This window comes from Zootoca vivipara, chromosome 8, assembly GCF_963506605.1.
Source record: "Zootoca vivipara chromosome 8, rZooViv1.1, whole genome shotgun sequence".
Classification (NCBI taxonomy): Eukaryota; Metazoa; Chordata; class Lepidosauria; order Squamata; family Lacertidae; genus Zootoca; species Zootoca vivipara.
Window position 1 is genome coordinate 75,127,064 of NC_083283.1, and position 15,596 is coordinate 75,142,659.

General features: G+C 44.7%; 1 protein-coding gene across 1 annotated transcript in view; it reads left to right on the forward strand.

The window, feature by feature from the left end:
- Positions 1–2,244: 2,244 nt before the first annotated feature.
- The window catches only part of MYO10 (myosin X), a 186,408-nt gene continuing 173,056 nt past the window's right edge, over positions 2,245–15,596 (forward strand). Inside the window, exon 1 of the mRNA XM_035125884.2 lies at positions 2,245–2,881. Within this exon, the coding sequence (XP_034981775.2) occupies positions 2,861–2,881 (21 nt within the window). The 5' untranslated portion in view covers positions 2,245–2,860. The remainder of the gene's footprint in view (positions 2,882–15,596) is intronic.

Below are 15,596 nucleotides of genomic sequence, written 5' to 3' on the forward strand. Positions count from 1 at the left end.
GGTATTTACAGTCCACTCTCCCACCATCTCATAAGTCTGCCTTCTCATTCTGCTGGTTAACTAGGCGTAACTCTCAATAAAACATTGGATAAATAGAAAACTGAGCACCTGTGTTTCGGAAAGGATTATAGTGGTATGTATAGTGCAGCTGGAAGGACAGATCCTGAAGCTGAGGCTCCAATACTTTGGCCACCTCATGAGAAGAGAAGACTCCCTGGAAAAGACCCTGAAGTTGGGAAATATGGAGGGCACTAGGAGAAGGGGACAACAGAGGATGAGATGGTAGGACAGTGTTCTCGAAGCTATGAACATGAGTTTGACCAAACTGCGGGAGGCAGTGGAAGACAGGAGTGCCTGGCGTGCTCTGGCCCATGGGATCATGAAGAGTCGGACAAGACTAAACGACTAAACAACAACATAGTGCAGCTTCCTATTTTACAGCCAACTGTAAAATGAAATGCAGGGTGTTTCTACATTGCCTAATTTTTTCTCTGACTGGCAGAAAACAGTGAACCCTGGTTGTTGTGTAGTAAACACATTTTTTTGATTAATAAGTTGAAATGTAAGGGAATGTATTTTATGCATAGACTATGATGTGGGGCAGGGGAAGGACCGCACCTTATTAATCCAGCAATGGGTTCTCTTGCTCAGTGGGGTTGACCTTTGCCACCAAAAAAGGGGTAATACTTTGCGCGAGTCTTGACTTGCATCATCCGTAAATGTAATTTCCTATGGGCTTATCCAATTGTTCATATTCTACAAGTTCATCCTAAGAAGCAACTTCAGGAAGACTACGCCTTAAAGTGTTCCTTAAACCATTTTGTAATTCTTTCAAATCCACTCCTTCGTGCTGCGTTTCTATGGAGCCGCACCCTTTTAACAAAATACTTAGAGGGTTTGACTTGAGACACCCTTATCTGCACCGAGCATAGAGTACTCATTCATTTCAGAGATTACTGTAGTTTAAAGTGGCATGCCTCTGCCTTCAAATCTATTTTCATTACCACGCCTTATGTTGCACCTTGACATTTCTGAAACCATGATGAAGCGTGCTAATGAGTAGGTGCAGAATTGGGTCAATAGCAACATAGTAATTTGTGGGTGCAAGCAACCCACTCCCCCAATTTTCATCTTTCACAAAATTTATAAAAGTTTAAAGACATTATCATTATTAGGGGTGTGGTGCGCATTCTGGGGGCGGGGGACAGCTGCCATGGCGTCCTCGGGATTGCGCTGCCTGGGGCGGAGCACCCCCATCGCCCCTCCCTTCCTACGCCCCTGCAAGTAGATAAATAGTGTAGGTACTGTTGTGGCGGGAAGGTAAACGGCGTTTCCGTGCGCTCTGGTTTCCATCATGGTGTCCCGTTGTGCCAGAAGCAGTTTAGTCATGCTGGCCACATGCACTGGTGGAGGAAAACGGGTGCGGGGGTTGCGGTGCGCACCAGGTGTCACCTGTGACATCGCCGCACCACCCCCACCCTCGCTGTGCGGGCAGTGCCCACAGATGCTCGCTGCGCAGGCGACACGCCGCTAGGGACGATCACCGTGCGGGCAGCTAGCCCTGCCCCCGCAGACCGGCTAGCCCTGCCCCCATGCTGCTCTGGGTGCTGGGGCTCCGCACCTGGCCACATGACCTGGAAAGCTGTCTGTGGACAAACGCCGGCTTCCTCGGCCTGAAAGCGAGATGAGCACCGCAACCCCAGTCGCCTTTGACTGGACTTAACCACCCAGGGGTCCTTTACCCTTTTTACTTTACTAAATGAAAACAGGCTCCAAAGTGCTTTAAGAGGCGCCTGTAAAATTGGACTGGATAGCTCAGCTGGTTAGAGCGCGGAGCTGATAACGCCAGGGTTGCAGGTTCGATCCCCATATGGGACAGCTTTTTAGGTTGGACTACTAGATTACTCTTGGGGTCCCTTCCAACTCTATGATACTGTATATGGATTATAAATGTGGGTTTGCTGCCTTTGCTGGTCAGTCTTTCTTCCGCTAACGAGGAGACTGACCCACACTCTGCACTCTATTCACAGGCTGCGAATAGAGTGCAGACGTTCGTATCTCCTTCCACTGTGTGCACGAATTCTGAAACGAAGCGTGGCAGGTAGAGGTTGCTAGCGCGGGGGGTTGCCTGCGAGAGCCAGCCCAGCATCGCGCCTCTGCATAAAGTGTGGCAGAGTCAGGAAGTCTTTTGGAAATCGGAGCCTCTGCAGCAGCCAAAAAAACAGAAGGAGAGAGAGAAAGAGAGGCAGCCAGCTCGCGCGCCCTACCGGGTCCAGATTCCAAAGAGGCGCTCGCCTGTGATTGGCTGAGTCGCTCGCTCTCCAGGGCGGGGATTTGCTAATCTCAGGCGGCAGAGTGTGTGCAACACTATCGTGGCCCGAGAGGTCCCTTGGAACCGCCGCCAGGAAAGCCAACTCTAGGTGCGCGCTCGTGTTCGTTTTGCGCGCACCTTTCCGTGGCTGCGCTGCGCTCTGGAGCAGCCGTATCCGTTCGGGGGAGAGAGCGGCAACGTGCTTTTTCCCCCTTTCCTAAGTCCGCCGATTGAGACCCCCCTGGTGGATTTAGTGGGGAGGAGATCGGCCCCGGTGCAAGCAGGAGCCATGTGGCACCGCCGGGGTTCCTCGCGAAGGCTTTGAGACAAAAGGCTCCTCGTGGCGCGCGTCTGGATGCGTGTGCTGGTGGCCCCTTGGCCGGAGGGCAGCGCGGGGAGGCCGAGGGATGGCAGCGCGCGGAGGAAGGGCGTGACGCCCAGCCGCAGCTCCGCCACGCCGCCGGCAACGGCCATCGGCCCCGTGGCGGCACGTGGTAGCCCGCTGAAGCGGCCTCTCTCCCGGCCGGGCACCCTCGAGTTGCCGCAGCGATGGAGAACTTCTTCCCAGAGGTGAGCGCACGGTTCCTGCGGGGCTGTTCCTCTTGAGCGCGTTCCAACGTGGGAAGCGAGCCTCGCCTCCAGGGTTGACTTCCTAGCAAAGGCTGCGATCCCCTTCGCGCTTACCTGGTGGGGGGGGGGAGGGAGGTGCGATTTACGTCCGAGGAAACCCAGCTGTAAATGCGTAAATTTGGTTCTGCGGGGTTTGGAGAGGTAAAGGAAACGACACGTTGTTGGGGGGGGGCGGGAGAAAGAGCGGTTTGGCGGCTTGTTGTTGCTAATCCTGAATTTTTAAAAAAACCAGGTGTGCGATCCGAGTGAAGCGCTTGGGACGGACGGACGCTTAACTTCCGCCTTGAAAGTAACAGGGATAATAAAGCACCTTGTTGTGGATCCATAGAAAGTGATCGCCTGATAACACTTGTAGTTTAATGGTGAATTTTGGATATAGTGGAGATGTAAAATATTTGGATTATTAAGATGCAGGAGGAAATGACTAACAATAGGACCCACAAAGAGGAGGAGGGAAGTCCAGGAAATTCTTTGGAGTCTTGTTTTTATGATGGATATGTGATCGTAAAACTTTAATTTGAAAAACCAAATAAATAAATGTATTTAAAAAGAGAAAGTGATCGTCTGGGTTGCACTCGGCATTAACCCCGCCGAGTTCAAGGGGGTTTACTCTCAAGTAAAAATGCAGAGGATTCCAGCCTTAGAAGTGTTTAAGCCTTGTGTTGGAGCGTGGCCCCCAGGTGAGATGTCTTTCATTTTTCCGAGTGCGCCCCAAGGAGGCAAAGTTGGAAGAATCCTCTTCTCCCCGCCCCCCCCCATACACCTCCATAGGTAAATCCTATGGGTGCAATGCGCAAACGACAAAAAACTGGGGAAGGAATCCTTGCCGCTGTTAGGATGTGGATTGCAGAGCGAGGAGTGAGTGGTCGTTTCCCTTTTAAGCCAGGATGCAATCCTGGAGCGGAGGTGAGCTGCTTCCTTTTGTGCGCTTTTTCGCCTTGCGCTCGCTCCCCCTCTCTCGCCATTGTGCATTTAGGTCAGTAAACCGAGAGGACATTTTCCCCTTTTTCTTTTTGGCTTGGCCCACGGTGCGCATCTGCAAGCTAAGCAGGGCAGAAAGTCCGCTGCAAGTTTGTTTTGCAACAAAGGCATGTGGTTCTTGTAGAGAGAGATCTGGAATTTCCTTTTGGAAAAACTCTGCCAGGGCTTCCAGGGAGAGGGGATTGAGACAGGCCACTCACTGCAGGGGTTTCAGGAGGGCTGCCATGGCAGCCCAGCCGTAGGGGAGAGATGGAGGGTTTATTTCATTTTGGTCCATTTCCTCTTTTGTCTTCTGTCCACTTCCTAATGTTGTCCAGATGTTGCCCCCTTTTCTCTTGCAGCTTCGAAGTAATCGCAAACAATGCTGGAAGAATCTGCTAAGATCACATAATGTTCATTGCTGTTCAGATGTTAAGATATTTTCAAAGTGTGTGGTTTGACATAGGGGGGCTTTGCAGAGCTTCTACTAGAGGCATAGTCTCATGGATATTTTGCCAAGATTGATTGGGTCATGGCAATAAAGTAAAATAACCTTGATTGGAAAAATGGTTTGATCAGTCACTTGCTAAAGGTCCCATTGAAACAAACTTTAGGTGGATTTTCTGCGCAAGAGAGCTCTTTCGGTACTTGGTTTTCATATGAGCTATGGCAAAGATTTCTTCTTGCTTAACTCTTCCATTAAAATCAATGTTTACCTTTGCCTGGATTGTTCCTTGACGTCACCTTTTCCATAAAACAACATGGTGTTTAAAGTAAAGTTTAGTGTCCTGTTTGTTTCTACACCTGATGTCTGTATTTGGGAATGTAGTAGAACTCTTAGCAGAGGGATCTTGTGAAAGTGGTTATATAGTGGTTGCAAATTTGCCGAACTGGTTATATAGTTGTGGTTGCCAATTTGCCTAACTTCTAAAGCAAACAAAAAGTCATCTATCCTTGAAATGAGGGGCTGTAATACGATCTTCCAGGGTGTAACTATATGTGGAAAGTTAGCAGTCAGTTTGCCTGAATACAGGTGAGTCGCTTCTTGTTTTTAGTTGTCTGGTTGAGCCTTGAAGACAGGATAGTCTTGACTCTTGCAGGCATTGAAGTGTTGCTCAGTGTAGCATGTGACATTTTTGCATATTTCAAGCTTCCTTTTCAGTTTTGTGGTTTCCGATGAGTAAAACCAAGGGCATCTACAATCATATTGCAAGGGGGATTTTGACCTGTGTGTGTGACCAAGATGGGGAGAAAAAGTAAATTAATTCATTATCAGAAAAGGCACACATTTCTCTGATGATCTTCTTTACCCTTGGAATTAAAATCTTAGTTTGCAAATTCATAAACGTAGAGGAGGTTCTCCCCCCCCCACTGTGAACAGGTAGGTGCTAGACATTAAGGGGTTAAGATTGAGTGTGCAGGGGGTGGGGTTAAGCTAATAGTATTTTTAAAAATGTAAAGGACTGCCAAAAAGAGAGGAAAAAGGCAGGCAAAATTTGAAGAAAAGCAATTTTGAATTATTTATTATAAATATTATTATTTACCTGCCTTGCACCCTAAGGCCCCAGAGTAATTATAAATGTAAACATTAAAGTGAATTTGTTAATATTAAGAGATGTTTTGAAATGTAAGGTGTTCATGGAATCCCTTTTGGAGGTTTTTAGAAGGAGTTGGAAAGGCACCAAGAGGAGGTTTGGAAAGAGTTTGATATTGGATAATCCTGTCTTAAGGCAGGTGTTGATGCAGCACATCTGTTCAATTGCGGGTCTTTTGGAAGTGATTGTTTTCCATTTTTTACTTTAAAACATTTTAATATGACACATTAATTTAGAAAAACCCTGAGCCATTTAGAGTAGGCCATAAAATAAATAAATGCATTAATCTTCAGCCGGGAATATATATTTCATGGTGAGCCATGCTCTTTTTTTTGCCTAAATCCTGAACTGAATTGCATATTCAGAAATATCATGTTTTACAGCCTGCCGGGGATTTATCTGACATCAGATTGCAAGATAAAGGTCTTGTATCTTTAAATGTTTGCCTTCACTTAAAACTCTGTGGAAAGTTAGCAAATCAAGGAAAAGGCTAAACTGGAACCCGTTCCCATGAGATGCTAGCTTTCCATGTCAAAGAGGCTCTTTTGGGGATCATCCAAACATATGGCAGACTGGAGTCTTGCACCTTATGATATTTCTGAAAATGTAATTTGGTGGTTTGCTTGGAGATACGAAGGTGTGTTCCTGTGGTTGTACTTGCCTTCCTTGTTCACCTTTCAGTTGTTCCGGAAAAGCTGAAATTTTATGTTGAATTTCCTGACCCTGAAAATATTTGAGCAAGCAGTTCTGTGCGAGTAACTGGGCTGGTAGAAAGATAAGGACGGCTGTGTTCGTGTGACATTGGATTTGTCACATGGTGGCCTGGGGGGGGGGTCCCTTGTGAGTCCTGTCACCAACTGAATGTATGTATAACCTTGAAGGAGTCACAAGGTTTTTTTAAAAAAACGTGATACCTCCCAAAAAAGATTATATCTCCCTCCCCTGCTGGGCAGGCCGAAAAGCTGGGATGGTGAACCTTTTTCAACCTGAGGGTCACACTTTTCTGGGGGCCACAGGGCAGGGATGATTTGGGTCAGGAAGAAAGTGTGAGTGGAGCAACAGGTATGATCCTCACCTTTCTATTTTTCCTCCAAATATTTTTATTGATTTTAACAAAGTAGAAAAAACAAGATAGAAAATTAAAAAACAAAAAAGACAAAAAACAAATAGATCAAATACATTGACTCGTTTGAGCATACATAACATCAAACTTTAGTTTACATAACGTTATATTGCTCACTTGCCAATTCTTAACTCCATCGACTTCCTCCGTGCCCCCCCCCATCCACATTTCTATTTATAACTAGTTTAGCACTTCTAATTCTTAATACCATTCTTTCTTGAATTACACATTATAAACCATTATTCTAGTTCCATTTTCATCTCTAAATTCCATTATTTCAACATATCTTTTGGATCTAGAAAACATAATAACTATTTTCCATATAATCTTAACCCCTCCTCCTCAAAACTAATGAAAATTAAAAGAGCAACTCAATACCCCCCCCCACAAAACCCACATTTTTAAAGGGTATAGGGTGTAAATCGAATCAGCCAAAGGTCCGGTTAAAAAGGAACGTTTTTGCCTGCTGCCTAAAGGTGTGTAATGAAGGTGCCCGGCAAACTTCCCTGGGCAGAGCATTCCACAGGCGGGGAGCCGCTGCAGAGAAGGTCCGTTTTTGTGTTGCCACCCTCTGGACCTCTCGAGGAGGCACACGAAGGAGGGCCTCAGAAGATGATCTCAGGGTCCAGGTAGGTTCATATGGAAAGAGGCAGTCCTTATTATAATAATATTCCAGCCAGGCAAAAGAACTTGAGGAGGTCAAGGAGCAGAGCCAATGCAGAATGTGGTCTTGTGAGAAGGAATATGGTTTGCTGAGAGTCCTGATGTCCAGACCTTTGGTTCAATGAAATGCATATTTAATTAAAATTTTTGTAAAGTACATAAATATGGTTTGTGAGGCCTCTGTGTTCCCCAGGTGCATTTTATCTTGAGCTGAAAGGTGTTAAGTAAATACAGGTTTGAATGGAAAACGTTTTAAGGAAATGCAGATGTTTAATCTGCAACAGTTTTAGGAGATAAGCAAGTTACGTCAAGATGGCCTTATAAATTGACAAAAGATTGCTGCAAGTGTCACTGCCTACCTGGGGCTTTCGTGCCTTCCCTTTCTTCGTCCCTGGGGCTACATTGCAAAATATTTCAGCCCAACATTCACCTTTTCTCTCTGCAACCCAATAGCACACAATCTCATGCCAAGCAATCTTTTAGTTAGGAGTATAGCATCTAGATCAAGGGAAGTAATAGTACCACTGTATTCTGCTCTGGTCAGACCTCACCTGGAGTACTGTGTCCAGTTCTGGGCACCACAGTTCAAGAAGGATACTGACAAGCTGGAACGTGTCCAGAGGAGGGCAACCAAAATGGTCAAAGGCCTGGAAACGATGCCTTATGAGGAATGGCTTAGGGAGCTGGGTATGTTTATCCTGGAGAAGAGGAGGTTAAGGGGTGATATGATAGCCATGTTCAAATATATAAAAGGATGTCATATAGAGGAGGGAGAAAGGTTGTTTTCTGCTGCTCCAGAGAATCTTACACGGAGCAATGGATTCAAGCTACAAGAAAAAAGATTCCACCTAAACTTCCTTGACAGTAAGAGCTGTTCAACAGTGGAACTTGCTGCCGAGGAGTGTGGTGGAGTCCCCTTCTTTGGAGGTCTTTAAGCGGGGGCTGGACAGCCATCTGTCAGGAATGCTTTGATGGTGTTTCCTGCTTGGCAGGGGGTTGGACTGGAGCGCCCTTGTGGTCTCTTCCAATTCTATGATTCTAGTTGTCTCCTTTCTTCCCGACTCCCATCCCTCCATTTACACTCATCCTGGCTGAGCTGACAGCACACAAGACTTCCATTCTCCCAGCAAATTCACATGTTAAGGGAATCGCAAATGCAGGAATCTTGTGCCATGTGGCTGACCGGGCTTGGAAAAACTATTGCCAGTTCCACTGCATGCCTTTGAATCCAGCGACAGAAGACAAGCAATTCAGACATGCAGACTTTAGCATTGTCGTAGAATCACAGAAGGAAGGAACCCCGAGGAGCATAGAATCCAGTCCCCTGAAACTGCAGGAATATGCAGCTGTCCTATACAGAGATCAGAATTGCAACTTTGGCATAAGGGGGGGGAAAGGGTAAAGGACCCCTGGACAGTTATGTCCAGTCAAAGGCGACTGTGGGGTTGTGGCCCTCATCTCGCTTTCAGTCCAAGGGAGCCGGTGTTTGTCCACAGACAGATTTCCAAGTCATGTGGCCAGCATGACTAAACCCCTTCTGGCGCAATGGGACACCGTGACGGAAACCAGAGCGCACAGAAATGCCGTTTAGCTTCCCACTGCAGCAGTACCTATTAATCTCCTCGCACTGGCATGATTTCGAACTGCTAAGTTGGCAGGAGCTGGGACTGAGCAATGGGAGCTCACTATGTCGCGTGGATTCGAACCGACGACCTTCCGATCGGCAAGCCCAAGAGGCTCAGTAGTTTAGACCACAGCGCCACCCGCATCATTATCAGCACCATACTGTAATCAACTGAGCTATCCATGCTGGTGACAGATCTGTGGGGACTTACCTATTTTCCACCAAAGAAATAGTTCATGGGTAGGCAAACTAAGGCCCAGGGGCCGAATCCGGCCCAATTGCCTACTCAATCCGGCCTGTGGACGGTCCGGGAATCAGTGTGTTTTTACATGAGTAGAAGGTGTGCTTTCATTTAAAATGCATCTCTGGGTTATTTGTGGGGCATAGGACTTCGTTCATTTTTTTCCCTTTTCAAAATATAGTCTAGCCCCCCACAAGGTCTGAGGGACAGTGAACCGGCCCCCTGCTGAAGAAGTTTGCTGACCCCTGATAATACCCTGTTTCTCATATTTTAAGACATACCCATAAAATAAGCCATAGCAGGATTTTTAAGCATTCAAGGAATATAAGCCATACCCCGAAAATAAGACATAGTGATAGGCGCAGCAGCAATGCCGGCCGCGGCAGGAGGAGGAGGAAAAAAATAAGACATCCCTTGAAAATAAGCCATAGTGTGTTTTTTTGAGGAAAAAATAAATATAAGACGTGTCTTATAATATGAGAAACACGGTAGTTTAACACCCACCCACCTACAGGTGTCCACAGATCCAAGGATCTTCCATTGTGTGGGCACCTAGTCAAATTCTGAGTAGCCTCCGAAATAATTTTGCCATCTAGTATTGCAAGGGGAAGAAATTCCAAGAGGAGGCAAGAGCTGTACCGGTTCATGGCCTCTTGCATTCTTAAAGGAAAGACTCTTGCAGGATCATGTTTCCTCTCTGGTTTTTAGTCACAAGAACGACCTTTTTCCTCCTGAAGGAAGGTATTCGTGTTTATAGTGCTCTTGCCCCTCCCATAAGCAAAACAGTTGCTGTGTGTCCCAGAACGGTAATTAGTGAAGCAGCAATTAGGTACTCTGTGGAACTTTGTGAGCCTCCGCCTCGTGCATTTCAAAAATAAATCTAAAAGCTGTCTCAAGGGAGCAGGAAAAATGGTGCTTTCCCCCCAAAATGCTGTGATAGTAAGTATTTCCTTTTTATTTATTGAATTTACAAACTGCCCTTCATCTGAGGATCGCAGGGCGGTTTACGGTATAAAAACACAAAGATACATAATAGCAAATGAAACAAGATTGGTGAGTTTTAAATGTTTGCAGTGTTTCACATTAAGTTGTACACAGTACACAAACCACAATCCAGCCGAAGATTGCCATTGTATGCATACATACTTAACTGAAGGTTATGTCCAATTCAACCCAATGGTATTTACCAGATTGTACCTCTGTGTGTAAGATTGTGTTGCTAAACATCAACTTAACCCTCCCACTGCAATCAAGGGATCTCTTTGGTGGATGAGGAATCAGAGTTCGAAATTAGCTGGGCGCCAGGCGCATTTTGCCATCTGGCTTTCAGTTGCCACCAAGTGAAGATGCCTGGGTGCCAAGATAGCCCCTGACATCTCCACTATAGGATCTGGACTGTTTTCACACACTAATACCCCATCCTGTGGAATTCTATCAGTTATATTTTATCTGCACCATCGGAATGAATTTCTGGAATGAAAATGCTTTTTGGGGGTAGCCTGAATGAGCAGGAACAGGCACCATTAAGAAAAACGACGTCAGAATAGACCAATATAATATGTGGACTTGTCCCTACCTAGATCAAGTGACTTTTCTTCGTTCTCAGAGCTCAAGCTCTGAACTTGCCGGATGTTTAACTGAGCACCAGTCACAGTTAGTCCATCCTTTGAAAAAGAAGACTTTAGAGCCGTCTTCCAAAAAAAATGGCAACTAGACATTCCCTTTTGGTGACCGCAACCTTGGTTTCAAGAGCCATTTGGCACCTAAGTAATATATTTGAGTTTCTAACACTGCTTCTTCTTGCTTTTGGGCTTGGCTTGTGAAATACAGTGCTTCCTTGCTTGCTAATGAAGGTTACTCACCTGAGGCAAGTGCTTGCACTTTTAGAACACGGAGGTGGCATTTCAGTATAAATGCTAATTTGCGGTTTCTGAGTGTGGCTTTGATGTCAGTTAATATCTTTTAGGCCTTCCAACATGTTGATATTACTTTAAAAGATCAGTGTATGGATATATATGTTATATATATATAGCATCTTGCCTTTAATCTGCATCCAAAGTCCCATTGCCGAGTATAAACATTTTTCTCTCCTCAAAGCGAGGCAAGGCACTGAGGCATTGAACTTCAGAGCCACATCATTCAGACAGCATGATATAATTGCCCTTGGGCATAATTTTTCTTCCTGCGAAGGTCTCCCCTTCTCTTGTCTTGTTTCCACTCATTTGACTAGGGCTTGCGCAGGAGCAATTTCTGGTGGATTGTATTCCTTAAAATCAGCAGATTGTGTATGAATATCCTATGCTAACATAAGAGGGAGAAAGGAACATGGTTTGGGGGCAAAAGACGATGCATACCTAGATCCAAAATATTTTGCATTTAGCCTTTCCATTAAAGTCAATGGAGCTAATGCAATATGCAAAAGCTCTAATACTGTTCTGTTAAATGACGTGCCCTGATCCAACCCTGTTCCTGCTCTTGAGTGATTGCTAAAAAGAACAAGCGTAGCCACCAGCAAACTGGAATTATATGTTGGAACAAACAACAGCAAGCTCCTGTATTAGACATGCTTTGTTTTAGCAAATGTCCATCTCAGGGTGATGACTTTTTTACAACCTCATTTCTCTGTACCATAATTTGATGAGCTTTCATTAAAGATTAGATAAAATCTTACTTTCAAAGAGATTTGATTTAAAAAAAACCTCACGCACAAAATGATTTTAAAATTTTTATTTATCAGTTTTTTGACCATTTTTGAAGTCACTGTAAGCAGATATAAAATTGAACCCAAGCTTTAGAGTCACATATATACAACATTATATAGGGACATCAAACACACAAGGAAGCTTTTTTTAGCTGCAGTAACAGTATAGATGCCGCTAGAGGACGATGTTTTGATACCTCTCCTGCCTGGCAGGGTCTGCTGGCTGAGTTTTGAGGTCCCCAAAAGGGGCTTTTACCTTGCGCAGGTGTGACATTTGTATACCTTATGTTGCTAAGAACACTCCCCATTGTGGAATGTGGCGTTGTGTCCAAATTTGATATGAGATATATATAGAATTGTTAATACGATTTTATGAAATGGTAAAACGGCATAAAAATAAAAATAAAAATGGTTTGTGCGTAACCATTTTAAATATTTCAATGGAATATACCTCATTTTAGTCATTAATAGGCAAAAGTTCATCCATTTGTGCTACAGGAAATAATTTTTGAGAAAAAAATATGAAAAAGTCATCACCCTAGTCGTACCTTGGTTCTCAAACTTAATCCTCCTGGAACATTCGAAAACCAAGGCACAGCTTCCAATTGGCTGCAGGAGCTTCCTGCACTCAAGCGAAAGCTGTGTTGGGTGTTCGGCTTTCGGGAGCCAAAACATATGAGTACCAAGGCGTTCGAGAACCAAGGTACGGCTGTAATAAAGTTGTACAGGCAGCCCCAAACAGTTTAATATATGCAGTAGGTAAGTGGATTGGGTTTAGATTGTGGAGACTTGGGATCAGAGGGCTGTCCATCTCTGAAGCTCATTAGGTGCCCTTGGGCTCTCAGTCTAACCTACAGTACTTCACAGGCTTGTTGTGAGGATAAAAGGCGAAGGGAGAGATTCTGTTTGGTGAAATCATACCGGTAGAAATATAGAGTTGGAAGGGCCCTGAGGATCATCTAGTCTTGTTGTTCTCAACCTTTTTTTTTTTTTGGCCATGCCCCACCTAAGCATCTCTAAAATCCCGATGCCTCCGCCCCGTGACATATAATTCCTATTATTCAAAAAGTGAACTCCTATTCACGCGGAGGAAGCCTAAAAGGTCATTAACTGTTAATGACTCATTCTCAAATTGCCCCCCGTGGGGCGTGTGCCCCATGTTGGTCGAACCCCTTGCAATGCAGCCTGTCCCATATGGGGATCGAACCTGCAACCTTGGCATTATCAGCACCACATGCTAACCAACTGAGCTGCTCAGTCTAATTGTCTCTTGTGGGGTTTGAAATTTGCCAGGCACCAGGCACATTTTGCACCTGCCTATGTGCATGCCTGGGAATCCTTGGATCTGTTTTCACACACTAGCAGCACATCCTGTAGAATTCTGGCCGTTACATTTCATCCTTATAAAACAATGACTTCCCTTCTCTTTCCATGGTTCATTTTACATATCATAAATTCCTGCCTATTTTACAGAAACTATACCATTCAGTATTCCATTATTACACCCATCATAACATATTTACATTGTTGAATTTATCTTAATGCTGCCAGCGTTTTCAGCTGCGCACAGTTATTTCCCATATATCCAATAAAAATGTTTTCCAATCTTCTCTAAACATAGGTTCTTCTTGTTCTCTTATTCTATATGTTAAGTCTGCAAGCTGCACATATTCTGTCAACTTAAGTTGCCATTCTTCTTTGGTTGAGACCTCGCTCATTTTCCATTTGTGGGCTAATAAAACATGGGCCGCAGTTGTTGCATACATAAATAGAGTGGTACCTTGGTTGTCGAACTTAATCCATTCTGGGAGTCTGCTCGACTCCTGGAACATTCCTAAAACCAAGGCATGGCTTTCGATTGGCTGCAGGAGCCTCCTGCAGCCAATCGGTAGCCGTGTAAGCCACCTTGGACGCTCGGCTTCCAAAAAAAGTTTGCAAACCGGCTCACTTCTGGGTTTGCGGTGTTCAGGAGCCAAACCGTCCAAGTACCAAGGCATTCGACAACCAAGGTACGACTGCAACCTTTTCTGACACCTGGGAATTCCAGTCTGGGTTATCCCCAACAAAAAGGACTGTTTTTTTAAAAAGTAGTTTTGAACATTTTTTCCAATTCAAAATGCCGCTTTTGAGCCACCTGGCTTAAAAATGGCATTTCGTTTGGCGACTGTAACCCTGGTTTGAGGAGCCATTTGGCGCCTGGCTTATATATCTGAGTTTCTAACACTGGGTATATAAACATTTGAAAAAAGCAACAGCAATCCTACTGACTTCTAGTGTAAGAATCCTACCAGTTGCTTGGGCAGATGACCCCAGCACTGCTACTGGTGCAGATTTTGAAGAGCGAGTCACTGACTGTACTGTAATGCTTTCTGTGGGGACTTCCCAGCTCAACTCCAAACCTTTAGTGAATCATGCTTCCCCCCCTTCATCCCGCTCTCTTCCTTCTACAGCGAAAGTCTGAGAGGGTTCAGTTCACAGTCGAGTTACTGTTTTTGTGGCCCATAAAACGTTTCTTAATTCCTTTCAGTAATTGCAATAGCTGTGGCTTTACATGAGGGTCTTGGGCAGACTTTCTAATTTGTTGTTTTGTTTTTTTACTCCGGGGATTTATAGCACCGTTTAAAAAGTTGCTTGAGGCATAAAACTCCATTTAGGAATATTTTAGAGATCTGGTTATTTAAAACCGTGGTTGATTTCAGGGAAGAGGCAAAAGAAAGTGAGCTTTTCTGCATTTTTCAGTATGTGATGTGGTCTGGAGAAATGAGACTTTGACGAAAACATGGCCCTGCGCCCATTTATACCTTTTCTTGCTCACTAACACACACGGACATATACACATGCGGAAAACAACTGCTGTGATGTTTCATGGTTCCTCCATCCCTGTAGTTGGGGCATGACTCCTTCAGTGCTTCTGAGGTTAGCAGAATACCTAAAGGAGCATCTCCACCCCCATCGTCCAGCCCCGACACTGAGGTCCAGCACTGAGGGCCTTCTGATGGTTCCCTCATTGTGAGAAATGAGGTTACAGGGAACAAGGCAGAGGGCCTTCTCGGTGGTGGTGCCTGCCCTGCGGAATGCCTTCTTAGCAGACAGATGTCAAGGAGATAAAGATGGTGTCTGGTTGTATGTATGTTGTGGTGTGGTGTGGCGATTGCGATTTTGTATTATACTTCCTTGTAGAAAGTGGCTCCTTCGGAGGATATGGTGTATACACAGCAATGCAGTTTGTGTTAATTTGAGATAGCAAAGTTGTATGTGTGCAGCTGATACCATCTCCTGCCCTGCCGGGCAATGCATTTAGTGTTTTATTACGGCACAGAGGATGAAAGCAAGAGGGGAATATTTCATCAATAAATGCCATGTTAACTGGACCATATATTGTATTTCCTTTGCGATGTTGCTGCATTTTGTTGGTAAGCCTTATGAAAGCCTATTAGTTTTTTATGAGGCTCTTCAATAATTTAAATCTGAAGAGTGATCTCAATGCAAATCAATGGTTATATACTCTTAACTTCTTGGAAGTCGAACTGATGTTAGGCTTATTAAAGGAGATATATTTTTAATGCACAGACATGAATTAAGGCATGCACTCTTATTATTTGATATACCGAAAAGGGAAAAAACAGTTAACTCTGTACATACAGTACAAGATTATATATATGGAGATCAGCACCCTGTTGGATGGCAGCTAGTTGGGGTTGGAAGGGCTGGTTTGTGTAGGAATTCAAACCTGTCCAAACATTTGTGC